Source organism: Orbicella faveolata, unplaced genomic scaffold (assembly GCF_042242905.1).
Source record: "Orbicella faveolata isolate gen_17 unplaced genomic scaffold, um_ofav_v1 contig_3, whole genome shotgun sequence".
Taxonomy (NCBI): Eukaryota; Metazoa; Cnidaria; class Anthozoa; order Scleractinia; family Merulinidae; genus Orbicella; species Orbicella faveolata.
The window spans coordinates 11,641,794-11,659,649 of NW_028301558.1; the positions used below are offsets into that span (position 1 = coordinate 11,641,794).

At 39.9% G+C, this 17,856-nt stretch overlaps 2 protein-coding genes and 1 pseudogene across 2 annotated transcripts; all 3 read right to left on the reverse strand.

Moving 5' to 3' along the window:
* Nucleotides 1–384: 384 nt before the first annotated feature.
* Nucleotides 385–1,627, reverse strand: LOC149106383 (uncharacterized protein KIAA1958-like; annotated as a pseudogene).
* A 940-nt stretch (nucleotides 1,628–2,567) lies between these two features.
* On the reverse strand, nucleotides 2,568–4,655 carry LOC149106384 (melanocyte-stimulating hormone receptor-like). Its single transcript, XM_089298043.1, has one exon. The coding sequence runs from the start codon at nucleotides 3,803–3,805 to the stop codon at nucleotides 2,891–2,893; it is 915 nt and encodes a 304-aa protein (XP_089154169.1). The 5' UTR covers nucleotides 3,806–4,655; the 3' UTR covers nucleotides 2,568–2,890.
* Nucleotides 4,656–4,732: 77 nt separating this feature from the next.
* Nucleotides 4,733–17,487, reverse strand: LOC110049675 (putative G protein-coupled receptor CG31760). Its single transcript, XM_089298042.1, has 10 exons — nucleotides 16,212–17,487; nucleotides 13,175–13,352; nucleotides 11,755–12,093; nucleotides 10,619–10,687; nucleotides 9,950–10,059; nucleotides 9,326–9,537; nucleotides 8,336–8,474; nucleotides 7,372–7,477; nucleotides 6,615–6,752; nucleotides 4,733–5,885 (listed from the first exon to the last, which is right to left on the reverse strand). Exons 1-10 carry the CDS (start codon nucleotides 17,027–17,029, stop codon nucleotides 5,691–5,693), a joined length of 2,304 nt encoding a protein of 767 aa, XP_089154168.1. The 5' UTR covers nucleotides 17,030–17,487; the 3' UTR covers nucleotides 4,733–5,690.
* Nucleotides 17,488–17,856: the final 369 nt, after the last annotated feature.

Genomic DNA, 17,856 nt, shown 5'->3' on the forward strand with positions numbered 1-17,856 from the left:
AAGAGGGATTAGTATAGGTAACAGCATGACTTGTTATGTAGAGGTATTTGGCAATAATACCGCGAGTGATATTTCAAAATTGTCCAAAATACCACGAGCCGCGAAGCGGTGAATGGTATTTGGAAAATTTTGAAATATTACAAGCCGGTATTATTGCCAAATGTCACGAACAGGTCCTGCTATTATTTGTTTATAATAGAAGCCGAGAAATTTTCGGGAACGCACAAGAGACCTTTATTTCGTTACGGTTGAAAAAACAAACACAGGCGTCTGCATTCGTAACAATCTTTTTACGTCAATGAAAAAAATAATTCACAGTATTTTGTGGAACAAGTTCAAACCACTGAAGGCAAACAACATGAAATAGTTCAATGAAAGTTATTTTCAAATCACTGTTTCTGCCGTCACTGCAGCGGTGAAGCGAAACCACAAGTTAAGAAAAGGTACGGGCATGCTTCTCCCAGCGCTGCTTCGTTGAAAAACACCAACGCCAGCTCCGTAATTTATCGTGACCTGACAGCCATGAAAGTGGTGGACTACTGTTTGGCTGGCGTCGCTGTACGGTTGTGCTGAATGGGCAAACTGGAAAGAACTGGACGGGAATTCTGAACCTGCTGGCCGACAGGAGAGCTGATGACGGATGAGATCTGTCGCCGTTTTGCTTCGTCGCCTTCCTCGTAGTCTGCCAGTGAACGCTCACTTGTGTGGCCTGTTACACCGATGATAGTACTTCTTGGCTGATTGGAGGCCTTCAGCTTCTTCACAAGAGTTTTTCTTACCGAATGGTTGGTTAACTCTCTTCCCTCTACATCCAATTCCGCTTCCAAGGCCATATTCTTCATGAAGGAGTCGATCTTATTGACACCCACCCTCTGTTTCTTGTACCACACTTCGGATTTCGGTTTTTCAATAATGGCGAGGTAAAACGGGCCACTGTTTCGCATTTCTTCAGGTCTGTGGGCAAGATATGCTTTGAAGAACTGGACTGGACAACAGGGACCACCAGTGGTAAACATCTTTGACTGGATGGCTCTTCGTTTCTTTCTTAGACGGCCTTGCCGGGTCTTTGTTGGGTTTTCTTCGAATGTTACGTACTCTGTGCCTTGGTTGTCCTTGCCCAAGCTGAAATCTTCGACAAACATTTCATGGTGCTCTTGGCAACCTCGAAGACCAAAATGAAGGGTGAGCAGATACCACAGAGTATAAAGGAGTGACTTTGGATTTTGTTCGCCAAGTACACGATTTTCCACAGCTGCTCTTCATCTTGGACGGTAAGTGCTTTAGATGCATTAGGTCGTTTTCCGTGACCTTTTTCGCGAAGAGCTCTTGCTTTTCCCTCCAGGACTTGCCTGCACTTGACGAATTCTCGGTCCTTTGCCATGGATATTTTGCTGTCATTTTGTTTGTGGTGTCTGCCGAGGGCAGCTAACATAATCCTTAGGCTGTCCGGCTCATAGCCGGAGCCATCGCTTTTGCGAATTTCGGCAAATAATCGCGACAGACATTCATCCAGTTCTTTAGCTTCGTATTTGACAATGTCATCGTTAAGACCCTTGCTTTCTGCCCACGACGTCCAAACATTCATCCACGTCTTAGCAGTTTTGACTGTATTTTTGTTTACTGCTTTTTCGGCGAGCTTTTCCGGGTACCTTGCCGCCATTTTTTGAAAACAAAAGCAGAAAGTAATTGTGTTCAGTGTTGTCATGGTAACCTTGTTATCCATTTTTGCTGTTATACCAGTATTACGCGGAAATAGTGATACTATCAACCAATCAAAACTCCAAAATTTCTCGGCTTGTATTATAACTTTAGTAAAAGGCCTATATAGCAGATGAACACTCTTATCCTTCATCCTCTCTTGACACATTAGAAAAAGGAGCATTTCTCAAATGCTAGAAACCGTCTTCTTCAATAGTTCTACATTCAGTGGAATTTCCTTTTCCGTTTGTTGTTTTGCGGAAATACTAATGTCTTACATAGTTCTTATTCCTGGCGTGAAAAAAGGTAAATCTCCGTGTACGAGAAAAGTAAGGGTGCCACTAAGCCTAGTGCCGCGATGAAATAGAATACAGGTCTATTGATCCACGTGAGCTAAGGACATAATAGTTATAAAGAGCATTAATTTTGCTTCGCAATTTCCTGATGCTTACTTCTCAAACAACAAATCTTTTGTACACAATGTACAATATTTAGTTCTAGCGGGCATTCTTAAAGTCCCACCTGAAATAAAATATAATTGTATCCTGACAATTTATTTGATCTTCTTCGTCAGCTTTTTAAGGCTGACGCTGCTACAAAGCTGGTTAAAAGCATAAAAAGTAATTTAACTCTACAAATAGAATAGATCCTACAAAGTGATAACAACGTGACAGGATAGTTTCAAAATGTGATTTTAGAAACACTTCTCTCAATTCACCTCCAATAGTCGTGACTGTGTGGGCTCGGGACTTTCGAAGATCGTTAATGTTCCGAACTTTCAATTTCCGGTATCGCACCCGAAAAAAAAACACAACACAGTTTCATTCCTCGTTAAAGGGTTAAAATCCAACAAGTTTTATTCTTGTACCCAGAGAAAAGTTCAGCGACTTCCTGTCGCAGCAGTTGACTTTTGAGGAGGAGGGGGGGTGGGGGGTGGGGTTGAGATATCCTGCAAGCATAGTTTCTCAAAAAAAGTTCATGGAAGCAACATGTAGAGAAAAAAATTTCACGCACGTTCAGTGAGCCGAAAAAAGGCGTGCATACACAGGTCCCGAGAAAAACATTTCCCAATCACCCCGTTCCCTCAAAAGTCAAATATTCCCCGTACCTTGTATCAGTTGTTAATTCTTATACATCGCGAGTTATTTGCCAAATTTTGCCAATTTTTGAATCTATATGTAGCAAAAGTAAATTATCTTGATGCCCAACAGTGTCTGATTGCGTTGTTTACTCCTTGCCTCACTTCGATGATCTTCCAACAGTAGAGAATCGGGTTTAAAGATGAGTTCATGTAGATTAGGGTTACCGCACATAACCAAGTCATGTGACTGAAATACTCTTTCCCATTAATCCTTAATAAAGCCACGATACAAGAAGGAACATAGCAAGCAAGCAATGCCAACTGCACCCATAATATGCTAGATACGGTCTTCTTGTATCGGGTAATATTCAGTGGAGTCCCTCCTCCATTCGGCTGCCCTTGGTGAACTTGTACTTGGGCTTGGTGATGTCGCAATTTGAGGTTGATCTTCGTGTAAGAGAAAATAGAGGTTACCAGACAAAGTATTACAAGGATAAAGGCCGCAATCCAGAGAACACGATTGTTCCAGAAATATACTAACCGCAATAAAACACTTATCATCCAAGAACATGCTGTGTATGCCCGAATTCGTCTCAAAGTTACAACTTGTCTGTATCTCATTCCCAGTGACAGGGCTAATAGTCTGTCCAGACTTATTGTAGTCGATGTGACCAGCGATAATGCACACAACGTAACACCTAAGGCAGAATTTACTTCACTAATGAAGTAGACAATGTTAAAATTCATCTCTGTTATATAAGACATCAAGTAAGTGGAACGCAGTGGATGCGAAATAAGACCAACACAAAGATCAGTAACTGCTAAGCATCGAAACAAAAATTTGGATGGAGGATAAAGAGAAGTCACCCTATGGAGAGCAATTAGGATCAGAATGTTTCCAAACGAAGCGGTGATGGATAGGAAGATGTTCAAGGCTGCAAGAAATACTACCATGCCTGTTAACCATGGTGGCGTTGTCCGGTCCAAGTTGCTTGTGCAGTTTCCCTCTATGGTGAAGTTCACCATTGTCCTTGACTCGAGCGGTGCCTGCTTGCACTAAAGTGTGTTTTAATTTCAAAAAGATTTTAACTCGGTAGGAAGCTGATTAATTTACGGTATGTCAATTATGACCATTTTTATTCAGCATTTTAAAGGCATTTTCAACAGACGGTGGCCATTGGCTTAAACAAACAACACTTCAATAAAATAGGACGTATCTAACCTTCTTAACAACAGTTCCTTGAACCTTACGTTACTTAAAGCTTCAAATATTGCAATCGTATGAAACAAAAGGGCGCTTTTCGAGATCGGCTCCTCGGTCATTCGACAAAGGAAATAATCCAGCGTAACATTAAATTTATAGTTCAAAAAACACCTGCAACGGCTATGCTACATATTGTAAATACACTCACCTGATGTTAACTAATTGTATCCGCTAGGTTAATAAAGAAGCATTGAGTAATTTCCAAATACTTCATACTCGGCACTTTTATTTGCGAAAAATATAAAATACGAAACGTTTTTACCTTCATAAAAATATCGACCGACATTTCTGTCTCAAAAGCACATGGTTTTCAAAACTCAAGTTTTAAATGGATCCCTCCTCCATAAGTATATTGATCAACCACATCTCCACCTATACTTTTTTGTTTTGGCTTTTGTTTTGTTTTTTGTTTGGTTGATTGATTGTTTTCTGTCAATTACGTACTGGCATGAGTGCATGGGAGAAAAAATTGTTTTTGAAGCAAAAACGGAAATTGAAGATTGAAGGCATTTCTCTGGGCACATAAAGCATTTGACGTTTATCAGTATTTTTGTTACTGTTGTTGTTACTGTTGTTGCTGCTGCTGTTGTTGTCGTTGTTGTTGTTGTCGTTACTTTCAAAGTAACAATATCAAGGGGAGTATTTCAGTTACCTCAGTATTCTGCTAGAAATAAACCTGACCAAAGTACTAACGAAAAGTAGCTTTAATTTACTTTCATTAAAATTGTCAATGTGCAATTTTTTATTCTTGATATTTACAACCATTAAAATGTACTGGATCACCTCTTATTCATTTACATTGTACATAAAAAAAATGTACTGGGAAATAGACCAATTTCGATATATTAAAATTCAGCCTAACACAATAGACCTCAGCACGAGGCTCTGGGGAATAAACCCCACAAACTCTGTAGTTATTCCCCAGAGCCTCGTGCTGAGGTCTATTGTGTTAGGCTGAATTTTAATATATCGAAATTGGTCTATTATGTGGTGAAGACAGAAACTGGAACAAAAAAGCCCTTTGAGGAAAATTGTTAAGTGACCTAGTCAACCATACACGAAATAGTCGTTGGAACAAGAGTGGATGCCAGAAATGAAGAGTTTAATGCAACAAGTGCGATTGCCAATTTGGACATCATTAATGCTTTTATGCAGACCTCTATGGCGCTTCCACGGTTTCAGAAATTAAGAATTACAATTGTGCGGAAAAGTTGCTGGATGACAAACATTGCTATTCTGCAAACAAATTCTATACAATTTAAAACTCTCCAACCGCCACAAAACCTCGTGCTCTTTAGAAGCAACACTGCTCGCCAAATTAAATTGGCAGTTTTTATCGTGCATTTCCTTTTCCTAGCACCATTTTGCTTCACGGACATATTCTGTGATTGACAAGGTCACTTGACTGGGTTGAAATTAAATTGTGAAAGGACTTAGGTGCCTATTGCTACCAATTGATCTCAGCGTCTTGCCAGTAATATAAAAATTTACCTTAAGCTCTAAAACAAAAGGATTCAAAATGAGCTTTTTAAACTTCTTAGAGATGTGTTAGATAGGCGGTGCATCCAGCAACCCGTACCGGGCGATATGAAAAGTACATCGAAACACCGCCAGGCAATGACGAGAAAATTAGTCCCTAGTCCTCTCTCAGACGTGCGAACTCAGGAACCTGGAAACCGGTGATGAAGACATTTTTTTCAGCGTACTATCGTTAAAGTCATCCATGGTAGCGGCGCGAACTCGACAAAGACTGTTGCTAGCACTCTTTAAATGTTTATTTTTGTCCTTCATGAGACAAGAATGCAGATAGGCCACCTTTAGAGCCAGTCTCTTGACTTCATCCTGCACAAAAAGAAAGTGATTATTCCGGGATATGTCTACGTGAAAACGAGCCCTGTATCTCGCAATATTTATTGAAGGAGAAAAGGGAGATTGATTGCATGTACATAAACATAGTTCATGGCTTGACAGTAGATCAGAGCCTCGTGTAGTATTACGTACACCTTAGTTTTACTTGAGGTAAACTCCAAATTCGTGATCATGGATCTAGAACTCGTTTGTTACAAAAATTGTGCGGGTTATATAACGTACGCTCTGATAAGAAAGCTTCGCACGCACCATTATGACTACGTTGCACAAATTTAGCTCAGAACAATTGCCAAAACCTTGCATCAGGCTTTAACAAGGCTTAATGCAGTCACTCCTCTTTTACACCAGCTAAATAATGGTGCAACTCAAAGAACTACTTTCGTATTTGCGTCAGGCTTTGTCAACGTGCTCGTGAGTTCTTGTTCGTGAAAAACATATCATCTTTCGCTTCCCACAACCAAAATTCAATTTGTAAGAATGCATCTATGTACTTCTATAGGTGACATCTATTCAATTGTTCACCTTAGCTTGCCTACTATGGCTGACACCCCTCTTTCTCTCCGTGAAAATTTAAATTTATTCGTACAATGTACGTTGAAATCGTCAAAATGGTGTCACATTTCTTGTGCTCGAAAAGGTATTCTCATCAATATCACTGTATAAAAAGAGAAAAAAATACCATATGCATTAAATGTAAATTACCTTTAAATCTTCGTTTTCTCTCTCCAAAGTGGCCGCATCATTCAAGCAACTGCCGTTAGGGGTCTGGATTGAACCTCTCGGATGGCCAGTTAATCGCCGACTGATCTCTTGTCCACTTATCTTACGTAATAACACGAACTGTTAAGAAATTAAAACCAAAAAAATCAAAATTGATTTAAATAAAATATTACCGAAACACAATAAAACATACTCTGTTAAAAGCACTTTTAGCAAGTTTAAGTATCTTTTAACACATTTGAGATCTCATTGGTCGATTGGTCTACAGTAAAAACTGCGTCTAAGAACCTAGTGGTTTAAGAACCTGCTGGCAGAAATTTGCCATTTTAAAACCCAAAAATATCAGAACCTGTTAAGCCAAGTAAGATCAAGCAGGTTCTTATATGTGGACAAAACTTTGTAGTCTCACTCCCTGGTTAAAGTGCCGGCTTGTCATAATTTAACTGTGACCCAAATTTTCTTGTAATTTAAAAATTAATTACAAGAAAATACCCAAAAGAGTTGTGAATACATACTGGATATTTAAGGACCAAACCCAAGTTTATTTATCCGGTAATTAACAACTATATCTCCGTCATAAAAATGAAGAACGTACTAAGCCTAAATTGACAATAACTACCCCAAAATACAAGAACTTATTTTGCCGGACTGCAAAAAATGAAGGCGATAACAAGCGGGATTTTACTGTATTTAGATGTTTCAAGTTACATCATTTTCGATGTATCAAAATGAAACTTGCCTTTGGTATAAACAGCAGCAATATCGTCACGGTAGCCGTCATCTGGATGAGAATAAATTCCGTCGCGAACAGAATGTCGGGATTGGTGTTGTTGACTGTCAGAATCCTAAGACAAAGAGATCAAAAGCTAACCCCCACATACATATACATAGCTAGTTTCTAGTCAGCTTTTAAAGGGCGTGTTGCGGAGACATAGAGCGGGAACATGTTGCAGTGACAGTTTTCCTCTTATGACATACCCGTTTTGGCGAGAAGGTTCTGTTGCGGGACAACATTTTGTTGCCACAGAAGTTGCATGAAATTTAGCTGGTTCGAATTCGTACATTAATTATGAAGCTGGGACAATATGACCTTAATTTTCAATGTCGCATCGTGTGCAAAGTTCTTAAAAATTGTCTTCGCCACAAAATATTTTTATGCCTCGATCCGCTTCGTATTTTTATGCCTCGATCAGCTTCGTATTTTTATGCCTCGATCAGCTTGCGTACAGTCCCTGAAACATGCGACCTATGCGTAAACAAGAACGAACAAATGAACAAATGAATGAAGGGTGCGTGTGTGCAGACGATTCGTTAGCTGGGGTTATTCTCTGACGGACTAGCATATCATTCAGGGGGAAAACTACTTAATTCATAACGTAACCAGCTCCCAGTTGGCTTGATAGCTCAGTTGGTAGAGCACTGCACCGTTTTCGCAGAGGTCATGGGTTCGAATCCCGTTCAAGCCTGATTGTTTTCTCCGCACTTTCTTTCTCCGCAGTTCAAAGTTAACATCTGTCAGATTCGTACTAGTATTGGAAATCAGTATTAGAATCGTATTAGCTCAGACATGTCCAGTTTCTTTACCTCCTAACTACTAGGTCTATCACCTTTCATACCATAAACATGGCCAAACGCAATCCCTGATTCTCATTTTCAATATGGTGCGTACGCGTTACTGAAAACGGGAAATTCAGATTTCTCACCTCAACACGCCGACAAAACACGTGATAAACATGGCATTGTAAACTGCCCAAGAAATGAATCTGGTTTCGTTGTAGGCTGATGGAGCATTTCGAACCCGGAAGCACAAAAACATGGAGCCCACCAAAAGAATAAAATCGCCTGTGAGAAAAATAAATATGGAAATAAAAACTAAAACAAGTTTTATACGTTACTACTGCATCACATCCTTCTTCATCTTTCCCTGTTATATTCAAGACAATTAGTTACTGCTAACTAAAACCTCGATGAACTTATAATATCAGTTTTTACTGATGAAATTATAACCACAAAAGGAGGGAATGCACGACTTCATACAAATACATCTAACTACGATCTAAGTTTAGAATTGGCTCAACGCTTTCCGATTCAATCTTGTGTAATTTTGTCTACACGCATATGCAAAGAATTAAAGTCCCTTTTTCAGTGTGTCGTCCGGGCCCAGAACTAACTTGAAACGGTTGCCATCTTGCTTTCGGATGTCAAGCGCAAGATTGTATGCTCTCCCCAGATTGTGCTCGCCATGTAAGACCAAGATGGAGAACGTCTAAGAAGGCCTAATTTGTAAGTCGCAGACATGTAACATGCACGTCTGTCGTTCGCCAAATCCCACAAAACTCTGGCGTTAAAATCAGGATAAAATAATGAAGTACCCATGCAAAACACCACGCAGAACCGACTGCTTTCACAGCTTATGACTTTGTAAATCGAGTCAAGCAATACCGGTAAGATTCCTCCGGTTTGTATTACATTCGATAAAGCTAAACACGACATATTGAATAGCCACTTAAAGGTCCTCGCGATAAGCACGCAAATCAAAGTTCAATATAAAGAACAAAGAAAACTGAATACATGCAAAGAGTATTGCTGTTGTGATATTTGGTTTTTACTATTTTCCGTCTTCACTCCATTTCGTAGTTCATTGTTCTTTACAATTTTCGGCAGAAAAACTAAACACGTAAATTACAGCTTACCGGACACACTGACGTATGCCATGACGTCATCATAGGAGCACTGTGTAAATCGCAGATCGCTTTTGCCATGGACCACGTGTGGACGCATGAATAAGGTCCAGACGATAAGATAGATGATAACTGCGGTACACAGTATGGCTAGGCGACTCGCCATCATGCTTTCTGTCACGTCCACCCGTCTTGGAGAACGAACACGGAACGATGTCGATACCCTGAAAGCAAAAACAGAAAAAGGCGTGGTAACCAAAAGCCCGTCGTCAAAGTTCGCGTTCCTCAGGCTAAGCAGAATTTGGTTATTTCACGTTTTTGTTTTGCAGAGGACTGCAAAGAAATGTACAAAGATTTATAATGCACGTGCACAGCCATTGTTCAACTCATTAAACCTTTTGTTTGGTGACGTTCTCGTTGCCGTCGTCGTCGTGGTTTGCTTACGCTCCCTAAAGCGAGTAGTGCTACTTCCAAAAGGATCTATTACTCAGTATAGACAGGAGTCCATTACTGGACTGCGGAAAATCATCACTTCAAAATAGTTTTCACATCATCCTTCTATACTCAATGTGTAAACAACTTACAAACGGACAAATAGACAAAGAAACAAATTCAAGTTAAATAAACTTAAGTTACCTCCAAACTTTCAAAGCAAGAATTCCATAAACAAGAAAAAAGCCGCACTGGTAAAGCCAGACCTCTACCGTACAGGATAAACTAGATGGATCCACATAAGCTGCTGCTAACTGGGAAAATAAAGTTTGCGATTACAATTATACTTGATAAGTTAATAAATAAATCTTTATTAACTTATCACTACTCACGATGAATTCGATAGCGTCGATCCTAGCAGTATGCAGGACACCTATCATATATGAACTCAGTTAAATGACCTTGCTCTCCATGAGTTCTCGTAGCTCAGTGGATAGAGCGCCCGCCCGTTGTCCGGGAGGTCATGGGTTCGATTCCTGTCGGGCACCCAGAATTTTTCTTTGTCCCACGCTCGTGTCATGTTGATTAATTCACCTTCACATTACAATTATACTTGCGCATGAACGAAGACAGACATCAAAAGTGAAATATCTTGTTGAAAATTAGGTAAAGATGAACCCTTTTAAATTAAAATTCTCGTACAACTCGGCACTTAAAACAACGCAAACACAAGCAAGGATTCTCTTCAAGGAGAAACACAAGGTCTCGCATAGTCCATGAGGCTTAGCGCACGTATATGTGTCACGTCTAGTCACGCCTAGAAAAATGTCACGCTTACAAGTTCTAACAAATGTCTAAAATCTAGCATCTTACCGACGAGTACATGAGGACGGCGCCAAGAAGGAGAATCTCCAGGAAAACTGGACTTGCCACTTCAAAAACCTTTATGAAAAGAAAACAAAGAGCTTACGGGCACTTGTTGTAACAATGCCATGATAGCAAACAGTGTTCGCAGGTTCAACAAACAGTGAGGACTACTACTTGCTCGGAAATATTACTGACAGGAAAGTGTTCTGGTGGGGATATCGATTTGACAAGACCATAAACACCTACAAATTAGGCCTTCAGTTTTCCGTCACTGACAACTTGGTGATTCTATTGCTAGTTTGCCATTTGCAAAATTAAGTTTTCTGAAATTTCGGTTAAGAATTTGCTGTAAAGAAGAATATGTTCATTTTGAATTTTTCTCGAAGAAACCGACAATTTGGCTAACGCGCGCGTGAGGCCGAGAAAGTCGCAATGCTTGAAAACTGATGGGATAGGATAGGATAGGAAGCCTTCATTTCAACACGATGAGTTTTAAAGCTAAAAGCTTGTGGAGTCGTGTATAAAATAAAAGAAAGACCTAATAACAATGTGATAATAAGTAAAAATTTTAAAACTACTAACCCTATAAGAACCTGCTCTATATTTACAATATTTACACGTTATAAAACGTTCAAATATAAATAAAATTGTCATCACGATGCCGCACAGTTGAGGCGGACACTACGTTGAATTTAAAATCTTTAAAATAACATTTTGTTTTCAATCGTTTCAGTTCCCTCTGCTTTAGCTGTGAAACTCCATGTCGCAGATGGTAAATATTAATGGAGCATGAATTCCACCTCGGAACGGCCCAACGGGAAAATAGGACTACCACTTCACAAGTTCCGTTTGTCGCCGAAGTTTCCCAGAGGACTAAACCGAACTGTCGAGTTCCATTATATTAGCATCCCGACCTAACTCCAACCTGAATCCCCGCGATTTTTTTTTTTTTTCAGAAAAAAAAAAGGAAAACAACCTTCATTGATTAAGTTAATATGAACGGGGTAGACCTAGCCTGCAACACAGGCGGATTAGCGGGTCAGAGAGCGAAACACGAGTCGTCTCGCACTCGTGGTCGCGCTCCGTAATCGTGTTTCCCGTTTCGCTAGGACCACAGAAGCAATCTCGACGAACAAGATTACCTTGCTTTCCCTGTAAATTAAAACCAGAGCTCCGATAACTAAGGCCAGCAGCGCTGCCACACCATCAATAGTGATAAGAATTACCCTTGGGGTAATTTTCACTTTATACACACACGGGCTGTCATCCTCGCATTCCTCGCAACCCTCACTACAAGGCATGCACTCAAACTCATCGTCATAAGAAGACGACAGTCCTTTCTGTTTCTTGTCATATTCCTCTTCAATGATGCTGCCGTTGAACGCTTTTGAGTCGGAGTCGGGGCCTGAGTAATAGTAGCCTCGTTTGCAAGTACAGCGATAGCTGCCTCGTTTGAAACCTTGGTTGGCGATTGGCTCACACTGGAAAACAAAAGGAACCCTTTATAAGTTAAATGCCACGTCGCGAGGTGTACGTTGTTGTAACCTGTTAAAACAGTTCAACACCTTCTGCAATATTTATATGGCGCTTATATCATTAACTAGTATTGTTTCTTGGCGATTTTCTTGGTCATGTGATATCAGGAGCCATAATGGCTCCTGGTGATATTTATCATTTTTCGCCCAGGTGAGATGAGAGGAGTCTGGTTGTAATTCCTCGGTCTGCCACACCATATTTACCACAAAAACTTGACCCATTTTTTTTTCTCACGAATTCGACAAAAATGCACCAAGGGCAACGAGAATGCACGCACTTATAAATTTTATTTACACTCGAAATTACAGAGTAATTTTTTTTCTGCTAATTTCTTCGAGCCACCGAATGTTACAAATTAAAATAATGAAAGAGAAATTTTAACAAAGCTAACAAATTCATGCAATATTCCATAACAGCATTAATTTGCGGAAGGTGTTGAAATCTGTAACAATGTGATATTAATTTCTAAGTGTGTTCCAGGATTTGGCCCCCTGGTAACTAAACGTATTAAGACCATATGTAGTTATACATATGGTCAGGGTGAAAATATGAGTTCCTATTGACAAATAAGTGCTGGATCGCATAGTAAGCAAGTCTTTTAAGCTGTTTAAAACGTGGGCATACATATACGTGTATCAGATACAGCCTCCCCTCTACGTATACACTCCCAGGCCGGTTTCCAGTCGGCTGTAGAGCGCTTTTCAATTGACGCTCGAAAGTAATCAGGCAGTTACTTTGGTTTTGGTTTTACTGCGGTTCGAGATTGGCTGCGTTGGCTACTTGGTAAATAATTGGTTTGGTTTTGGATTGACAACACTCAATTGAAAACCGAGCTCTATTAGCAGGCTACAAAACCATAAAACTCTCTTGGTAAATCACTCAATGACTGGCCTCACGGGGAAACTGAGAATTGTTTCCCTGTTTGCTTGGTGGTTATTAATACTGAGACGGGTCCATCTTCTTCCCGCCACCTGGAAGAGAGACACTGGGAACGATTGGACAATTTGAAATTGCGTTCAGCCTTACCTGTGTCGATTTCTTACATTTGTGCGTGCCAAGAAAATCGAGAAGCTTCACAGAGTCTGTACTTCCAGTTCTGTCACTGTTTCCATTCTTCCCTCCGCTGTCCGTCAAAGACGAGTCCTGGGCATCACACTGGTTTATATCGATGCTGCTCAACTCAACGTCTATACTTACTACACCGCTAAACAAGAGAATTAACCAACAAAATGAACATTTATAAGATAGGACGAAACAAGCCACGCTATTCAAGAGCCTTCTAACAAAATGTATCGAGGTTGGGAAGCTAATCCGTTGCTACAGAAGCGGTTTACGTAAGGACGGGTGCACAGGCTCATTAAACACGTTGGATACGCGGGTTTAAAAGTCCCGAGTGCGACACGCGAGGACTCCACGACCACATTGTCCAATTGTCTGAAAACAGAATACGTTTCAATAGTTGTCACATTCAATTGCTGGTAAATCGATCGATAAAAATTTTAAGAATCTACTGATCTGCTAGACTCGTTTTCTTAGCTGAAGGTCCGTCTTTAATCTGATATGGTTCTTAAGGACGTTCGCGCTAATTGTTTCTACGCATCCTTACTTCGCACGTAAATTCACACGCCACGCCATGCATGAGCGCGCGCGCTAAGTAATAAAATGAACAATGATAGGGCAGATGGCCATTGCTATGGCTTTTCCTGGATTTAACGATCTTGGTCGTTCGGTGACCCCTATTTTTCTTTTGATGGATCATTTTCTCGACCGATTTTCTACGTTTAGCGAAAAAATGAAGAAAATCTATCGACTAGAAGTTTGAATTTTTTGCAAAACGCACCATCGAATTCCGTTCTTTTTAGCTCTACGTTAATCTGTGCGACGGTTTCAAATACCTTTTGAAGGGTTAAGTTTCATGAAGACGTTGGTAGCATTTGGAATTATTTACGCAACAGACCCACTTCTACAAAATATGACTATGATCGTTTGCCTCCATTGACTCACCTTCGATATTTTTAATTATAAACCCCTGTAAACTATGCTGAATTACGTGCGCCAGTTTTTTCAAAATAAGGGTAGTTTTCCACACGCTTTACTGATCTCTGAAAGGAAATCGGTGACCCCAATTTTTTTTTCGCATTACTGACATAAGTAACTCATTATCTGACGGCAGCAAAAATTTTTAAAAAAATCTATCGACTGGAAAATTTTCGTGCGAACGTCCTTAAAACATTTACGCATGGATATTGCTTCAGTTTTGAGCTGGTTTAAAGCGCCGACAAGTTGACAAGCTAAAGTGAAATATAATCGAAATTACACGAAGTACCACACTGCTGTCAAACATTAACAATGGGTATTATCTTTGCAACAAAAGATATAAATCAACTTGTCGATCTGAAATTGAAAACACACTTCTTGTATACATAACCTATACTTCTTGTATACAGCTTTGTGTTCTCAGCTGACCCACCGACAAACAAAAAAAAAGTTGAGTCATGGGGTACTTGTTCCGCTGTCAAAACAATCACTATTACACGGAACAACCTGTCACTCGTGCAATATCACTATTTGTTTAAGGCTGTCCCCATCTCAGGTTTTGAGGTTTTGTTATATCAACCTGACTTTTGAACACTTGAATACCGATTCAACTGAGGTTTAGCGCGAGATAGCACAATTTAAATGAACTTAAGGTAATGGTTTGCAATGTTAACGAACATGACGCCTTTCACTAAAATCGAGCGCGCGGCATCACTTGCAATTAACGCGAAATACAAGTTCACAAATAAAGAATAGATTTCTCAGTGAGCTGTTGAAAATAAAAATATATATATATATAATGAAGCTAGAACGTTCGTACAATTTCGATTTGACTTCAGTGTGTATACGTAACGCTGAAAGAAAATTTCAATTTCAATTGAGCAACAAAAAGAAAATGCAAATAGTGGGCTGGAGAGGAATAATAAAATATCTTTGTCAGTGCTACTCAGGAAAAGAGTAGCTGCTATCCAACAAATTACCTTTCACATTTTCTCTCGATACATTAAATAGAAGATGATTTATTACAATCAAATTAGACATAACACATGGAAAGGGCATGGCAAAAGTCCGTGGTTTTCTACCTGATTAGATTAGTTTTCCGCAAGGCTCTCGGGTTTTTTTGCATGTAAATTTGAGTTTTTTATTATAATTTTCTACCTTGGGATTTTCTATGTAAAAATTGACTGAATATGTTAGACTTAAAAGCACGGGCGAAAAGCACTAAATTGCGTGCAAAACTAGCGAACCAAGAAAACTGGGGTTACTATGTACAGCGTAAAAATGCTCTGAGCTTACAGCCTTGAACACTTGTCAGTTTAGATGTCATATCAGTTTAAATGTGCTGATCGTCAGTTGGTTGAATTCACAGGATAAAGTTGTAATCCACGTCAGAAAACTTTCGGCCTCCCGTGATGATCAGATCCTACTTTCCCATTACCTACTAACTTTGAACTCAAAATAACCAGGTTCAAAGAAGTTACCAGTTCATCAATGACGGGTAGAGTAGAATAGGCAATGACGTGAAATCTTATCACTTCCGCGGTTTCCAATGTCCCTCGTATAACCCGCTTATCGGTTTCCTTGCACGTACTAAATCTTGGTTTCGTTACTAATGAATGTCATATATAAAAGCAGGTCTCAGAAACGAAAACAAAAATACGCAATGCATCTTGAATTTTCAGAGGTCGGTAAAGTATGGTACATTTTATATTATGATTAATCAGTAAACAAATGACAATCGCGATGTTACCAAGCACAATATCAACAATATTTTTTGAAGGATGGGGTATTTCAAGTCGCTTTTATCCCTGAATTATGTTACAGTTGCAACGTTATGTCATTATATCGCATGGGCCGCGAGGTTTGATTTTTGAACTTCTTGGCCGCGCGTACGTAAACTGTACGCAACAGTGACCACGGACACAGCGGACTACTGTATTCAGCATGTTAATTTTATTTCTACAGCTAAACACATCAGTCTAATGGCCAAATACACAATAAAGGGGAAATAAAATTGAATACTCACAGAAATTGGTTGGACTCGTTAAAAAACGGGGCGAGAAATGTTATCATCCAAATTTCACCACCGAAGCAATCGAAGTAAGGCCGAGTCCAGAAACCGTCTTCCTCGTACTCCACGACCGGTACTGATACATTGCGCGAAGCATCTGCCGTCGATTGGTTCAGACGGACTGTGTAGATTTCTGTGTCTAATTTCGCCTTTCGGTTTAAATTTATTTTGCGTGGTTCCCTCCACCAAATGGTTTCGGTGCTGTTCAGATAATCGTGGCCAACAGAGATGTCTTTCACATGGATGATACCATTGTACGCTTTGTCTCTGAATGCGTACGGACAAAACCCTTCGTAGTCTCGATACTGGTCTCTTTCAAAACAAATCACTGAACCAAAGACGGACGGCGAAAATCGAACGTTCGATCGAACGATATTGTAAAGGAGCGTGTCATTTTCCACCATAGAGAGGCCATCAGATGTTTTCACGCGCCATAATGAAGTCAACAAATTGGCAACCTCGACAGCAAGTAATGCTTCGCTTTTCCAGCGTGCGTTCTGGAAAGCAATGTCAAGAATCACCGACTGATTAGAAGAACAGTAGGCATGATTATTGGTCATCCCTCTTTGTATCGTTTGTAAAGCCGTCAAAAGGCTGCTTCTGTGTGACTCCGGGCTTTCAGAGCCGGAGCGACTAGAACTCCTGCTCTCCACGCCATCTTTGACCTCGTCCGCGGATGCCCCTGAAAAAATGATCCCACGGCAATACTGGTCAAGACCACCAATGAAAATATACTGTGTTAAAACCCAGAGCTGAAGTTTGTAAGTCTTCATATCACCCAGCTGAGAAGACGTTTGTGGCCCAATGGCCCAAAAGTCATGTCGACTATTAAACAACGATTGAAACGGAAATCTTTCAGTACTGTTACGGGGCAATCATTAAGTCACACATCCAAATGAATAGGTTTTGTAACGCTATCCAGTCACGCCGCTTTTCTCTTGGGCAAAGAGTGATGTTTCTCAATTTGAAATCGCTAGGGAATACAGCGCAGCTGTAAATTTTCTCGCTTAAATGCATATAGCCTCTTAGCATATTTTATTTTCTGTTACAGGATAATATTTCAATCTACTCTGATCTGCTCTTGTGATCAATAACAACATTGCCGCCAAGATTCTGTTTGCCTTATGTGATTAAAACCCTTTCACAAGACAACAACCGGATGTGTTCGTAAGAAATAAAACAACGTTCTAAACGCCTAGGCTTCCCCCAACAATATAAATGCAAATATAAAAGAAAAATTACAAGGGCAAAAGCAGATTTTGGAGCCTTCCTCGCCAAAGCTGAACTATCAAACTGAAATAAGTAATTTTTGACTTCGCGAACAATAGGCAGTAATGTCTTTGCAAAATGAGTATCGTACAAAGAAAGAGTCAATTAAAAATCACTCCCGCTTGACTGAAACCTTTTAAGAGAACTACACGTTGTCTGCCTGGACCTTCATGTTTTCCTCGATAATGGAACATTTCTGATAAAATGTCAAGTAGATCACCTCACTTCTGCCAATTGCAGACAGCTCGTTATCAGTTACATGATAATAATGCTTTTGAATGCTAGTTTAATTCACCGTCACGGAGACCGGAGATGTTCTTAATGCTTTATT

Coding starts and splice junctions, on each gene's coding strand:
- LOC149106384 (XM_089298043.1), bottom strand. CDS start 3,805: ATGGTGAACTTCACCATAGAGGGAAACTGCACAAGCAACTTGGACCGG.
- LOC110049675 (XM_089298042.1), bottom strand. CDS start 17,029: ATGAAGACTTACAAACTTCAGCTCTGGGTTTTAACACAGTATATTTTC. Junction 12,094..13,174: donor AATGTAAGAAATCGACACAG/GTAAGGCTGAAC, acceptor TTTGTTTTCCAG/TGTGAGCCAATCGCCAACCA. Junction 10,060..10,618: donor CCGTCCTCATGTACTCGTCG/GTAAGATGCTAG, acceptor TTATTTTCCCAG/TTAGCAGCAGCTTATGTGGA.